Source organism: Lipotes vexillifer, unplaced genomic scaffold (genome assembly GCF_000442215.2).
Source record: "Lipotes vexillifer unplaced genomic scaffold, Lipotes_vexillifer_v1.1 scaffold791, whole genome shotgun sequence".
Classification (NCBI taxonomy): domain Eukaryota; kingdom Metazoa; phylum Chordata; class Mammalia; order Artiodactyla; family Lipotidae; genus Lipotes; species Lipotes vexillifer.
The window spans coordinates 581,438-585,882 of NW_006793445.1; the positions used below are offsets into that span (position 1 = coordinate 581,438).

Consider the following 4,445-nt stretch of genomic DNA (forward strand, 5'->3'; position numbering starts at 1 on the left):
CCCTAAAGAGGACGATTATCGTGGATGCTGACGTTTTAAACTTGGTGCCAAGGTTAAGATTTATATTTTTTGAATCATCAAGTGTCTAGATTTATCAGCTCTATTTTCATTTCACTTTTCTCTGGATGGTCATCTGGGAATCATTTTACAGGTTAACGCACCGTTGCGGTTTGCACAGCGATGGTCATCATGATTCCAGAAAAGTGTTCTTTTAAATTGCCTGCAGGTCAGTGGGTCTGCTTTACTTCTGATAATGTCAGCTGAACTTCCTAAGAAGCTTCATAAAGTATGCTTTTTAAAAAAATGTATTTGAGGGCTTCCCTGGTGGCGCAGTGGTTGAGAGTCCGCCTGCCGGTGCAGGGGACACGGGTTCGTGCCCTGGTCCGAGAAGATCCCACATGCCGTGGAGCGGCTGGGCCCATGAGCCATGGCCGCTGAGCCTGTGCGTCCGGAGCCTGTGCTCCGCAACGGGAGAGGCCACAGCAGTGAGAGGCCCACATACCGCAAAAAGGAAAAAAAAAAATGTATTTAAAAGGACATTTTTCCATGAAAAATTATTTCTTTCATGATAAATTATAGATTTAAACATCAGCGTTCTCTCTTTTCAGCCGTCTGTAATATGAGTACTGTTCACCCACCCGCCCTCGTATGGTTGTCACATTTGGGAGGTAAAATACACATTGTTGTCCCCAAAACCCCACACCGGAAGCCATGTCACGTGCAGGTGGACATGTGTGTCTGCGTCTCATTGCCCGGCCTCCTGGTGCCCCCCTGTCGGGGGGACGCTGTCCAGAATCGCTGTGTGGACCTCACCTCGTACTGGGAACGATCTTCATGCCACAGGTGTGCTTGCTGCCCAGCCCGCAACCCTGTTCGTGAGACAGATAAATCGGGGTAATTTCACAGGAGAGGGGAATTCACTCAGATTTCCAGAAAGTGTGCCTAAAATGTGTAGTTGGTTTGGCGTTCAAAAATGTGACCCACTCAGGCCTGGGGCCTGGAGACCCAGTCTGGGCGGGGTCGGCCCGTCACAAGGTGCAGGGCCAGGGAAGTCACCTGATCTCTCCCAGGCCCTGCTGCCCCGTCCTCTACCTGTAAGACTGGGGTTCTAAGAGGCTTTAATAGAAACTTCACCAATCGTAATGCGTCCTTCGAGGCCTCGCGGGTTCTGACATGTAAGAGTTCTGTTCAGAGAGGTTATGGAACTCGGACGGGCCTGTGAGAATCATGAGGTCTGTGGCACTGTTTCACTCTTGAGATTTAAAGTTATGTGGAGAAAAGGTGTTCTGTGGAGTTGTTTATCAACAGATACCAAAACATCGGTGCCAAAGGCTCTTCCAACACTTGTAGGTTTCCCTTCTATAATAAACGTTTAACTCATGCGTGCTGTGAAAGTGCTGAGGACTCTGGAAACAGTAAAATTCTCTTCCTGGTGTCATGGTGCCTTTCAGGTCTGTCCTTGGACACTCGGCCCTGGATGTCAGGGTCCTGGTCCCACGTCAGGGGAGTGGCCACCACACTTGGGACCCTCCCAACCTGTGTCCAGCCTGCCACCTTGTTACAGGATCACGTCCCACACGGACGGCCTGGGTCACATACTTTCCTTTCTAGGTATCACGTAGTATCTGCTAAATACACCTGTTCCACATGGGCGGTCACAGATCTCATAATACAGAAATTTCCTTGAACTGACGGGAGTTACGTACCTAACTGATCCACTGAAACGCAAACTATAAATACAGTGGAGACATGCGGATTAAACAAATGTGAGAGGTTTAACACACGTGGGCTCCCCGTGCCTGCCGGGAGTTCCTGGGCTGGACAGCATCACCTCCTTCCGTGTTGGTGACATCGCACATGTCAGTGTGTTCTTTTACCTTAGTAAACGCTTAAGTGGGATGCTACATATGTCTCCAGCTCCAGGCTCTGTGGGGACAGCCACACCCACGACTCATGGCACACGGCCGGGGCTCGGCAAACACTGCAGGAACAATGCAGTGGGCTCGCCTCACCTCTTCCTCTCGCTGGCGTCCGCCAGATAGTGTGGGATTGCTCTTAGCGTCTCGACAACAGTGTCTGCTGCCTCAGATTCAGCAAGAGACCAGCCGAAGACGGTGCCTCTGCCTCAGTGACAAACGGCTTCCGCCACATGCTGCCCTTCTCCCCACGTGGGTGGCTGGCTGAGGGGCTGCCCTCGGGGAGGGAGCCTGCACCCTAGCAGCCCGGGCCACCGGCACTGGTCGTAAAGAACTGCTTTCAGGACCTCTCAGGACTGTGCCGGCCGGAGTCGGGATCCAGATCCTCACTTTTAATAAGTGCTGTGATGATATACTACCCATTCATTTACCTTTTCTTTTTTTTTCTTGCCACGCCACGCGGCGTGCGGGATCTCAATTCCCCGACCAGGGATCGAACCCGTGTAGAGTTGTAACCACCGGACTGCCAGGGAAGTGCGACCCGTTCATTTAAAGGCATCTTAGTATCTTGTTATCGAAAGAAACTTAAGTTTTATCGGACGTGTTTCTTACATCCCAGCGTGACGCCCTCCTGCTTGTCCTGGTCTGACGTGGGACCAGAACCTGGGGGACAGGGGGCCTGGGGACAGAGGTGGTAGCTCTCCTGACCCCTCTTTTCAAGTCAAGGTCCCTGGTTTGCAGGGGTTCCCCCCACTCTCAGCCTCAGCACGACCGTAAACATCCTCCCCGCGGAACGGGATGGGTGGGAGGACGCTTAAGGTGCGTGAGCCTTCACGGGGCGCCCTCGCCGACCCCTCGGGGCTCCGGGCTCTGTGCACACAAGGAGCTGCCGGGACGCTGGCTGTCGGGGAGCCTTCGCTGACGCTGGGCCGCAGGGACGCCCGTGATCACGCACGCGGCGGCTCCACGTGCTTTCCCCCTTCGCACGTGGCAGTTTTCTACCATAAACAAGCTTGATAATCAACGAGTCCTCCGGAAAACAGAGCCGTGCGTGTGACAGCCGAGTCACAGCGTGCAGGCCGCCGAGCGCGATCCCGTGTAATTGAAAGTCCCGGAAAGGCAGAGCCACAGAGACCAAGTGGGTGGGTGGAGGCCCAGGGAGCAGAGGGGCCGCGGCTTGGGCGGGCTCTCCGCCTGGGCCCCGGGGAAGGTTGACGCACGCCGCGTGACTGGACCGAACGCAGTGAGCCCCCGACGGTGCGCGAATTACACCTGGAAGCTCTAGAAACGTGTGCATCTGCCCAGCGCGCCGTGCAGACCTCCCTCCGAAGCGGTGCTCTGAGCCGCGGGTGCCCCCACTGAAGAGCCAGCTCTGGGCGCACCACGTGGCTGCGGGCTGCAGGCCCAGACGGCTCCCTCATTGGTGCCGCCCGCCCGCCCGGGACAGAAGAGGGCGCCTGGCCGATCGGGGAGGCTCCCGACGGCGACGCGGCGACCAGAACAGGGGCCGGCGGGGCGGGCTGAAGGCTGGGCACCCGGCAGCTGCCGGCAGAGATGGAGAAGTTTCAGGCTGCGATGCTGCTGGGGGCCGTGGGCGATGCACTCGGGCACGGACACGCCTTCAGGGAGGACAGCGCCTCGGGCCCCAAGGTCCAGAAGGAGCCGGGAAAGGTGGGGGGACTGGACCACCTGGTGCTCTCGCCAGAGAGGTGGCCGGTGAGCGACAACACCGTCATGCACATGGCGACGGCAGGGGCCCTGGTCACAGGTGAGGCTCAGCCCCGGCGTGGCGGCGGGCGGGAGCGCGGGATCCCGCGGGGAGGGGGGACCCGGGGGTCACCCGCTGCCGCTGCTGAAACCAGCTTGTCACACCCGGGTCCCCAGCAAACCGGACGTGCCGCGGGCTGTGTTCCCACGCAGCCTCTCGAGTGACAGTATCACTCTCTGCTCATCTGCAGCCTCAGGTTCTTAAACTGGGACTTTCACTGTTTTGTAAACGCTCACTCGGCCGAGCCTCTGCCTCTAGAGTTAAAACCAACCGAATGGCTCGCTTCGGGCTTTGGAATGAGGGCTCAGCTTTTCACTGCAGGTAGTAAGCCTGCTTCTGAGTTTATTTCAACAATACATAAAATAATAAGCCAGTTTGAAGTTTGGACCCATTACGATGATATTTGGAGGGAATTACTTCTAAATTCCAATGAACTGTGGTTAAAACGCCACCTACCAAAATAGGATTTAGCTCGGAGAGTTGCTGCGGTTTCCTAGTTGTCCTAAGAAGATGCTGTGACTTGAGGGGAGACACGCTTCCTTAAGGAGCAGGTTGATTTTAGGAGCAAGTCTTCACTGAGTTTCAGAGGAGCAGTGGGTGTCTGTGAGGTGCGGCTTCCGCACAGCTATCGAGGGGTGAGCACATCACTGCAAAATCAGAACTTGCGGCAGCTCTGAAGTGGCTGGAACGTACGTGTCACCATGTGCTCACCCCGCGGGCCGGTGCCAGCAGCCGGGTTTAGCTCTGCTGTCACCGCACAG

The 4,445-nt window shown here is 56.1% G+C and overlaps 1 protein-coding gene across 1 annotated transcript in view; it reads left to right on the top strand.

Moving 5' to 3' along the window:
- Positions 1 to 3,409: 3,409 nt before the first annotated feature.
- The window catches only part of ADPRHL1 (ADP-ribosylhydrolase like 1), a 12,129-nt gene continuing 11,093 nt past the window's right edge, over positions 3,410 to 4,445 (top strand). The window contains exon 1 of the mRNA XM_007466359.1: positions 3,410 to 3,684. Within this exon, the coding sequence (XP_007466421.1) occupies positions 3,471 to 3,684 (214 nt within the window). The 5' untranslated portion in view covers positions 3,410 to 3,470. The remainder of the gene's footprint in view (positions 3,685 to 4,445) is intronic.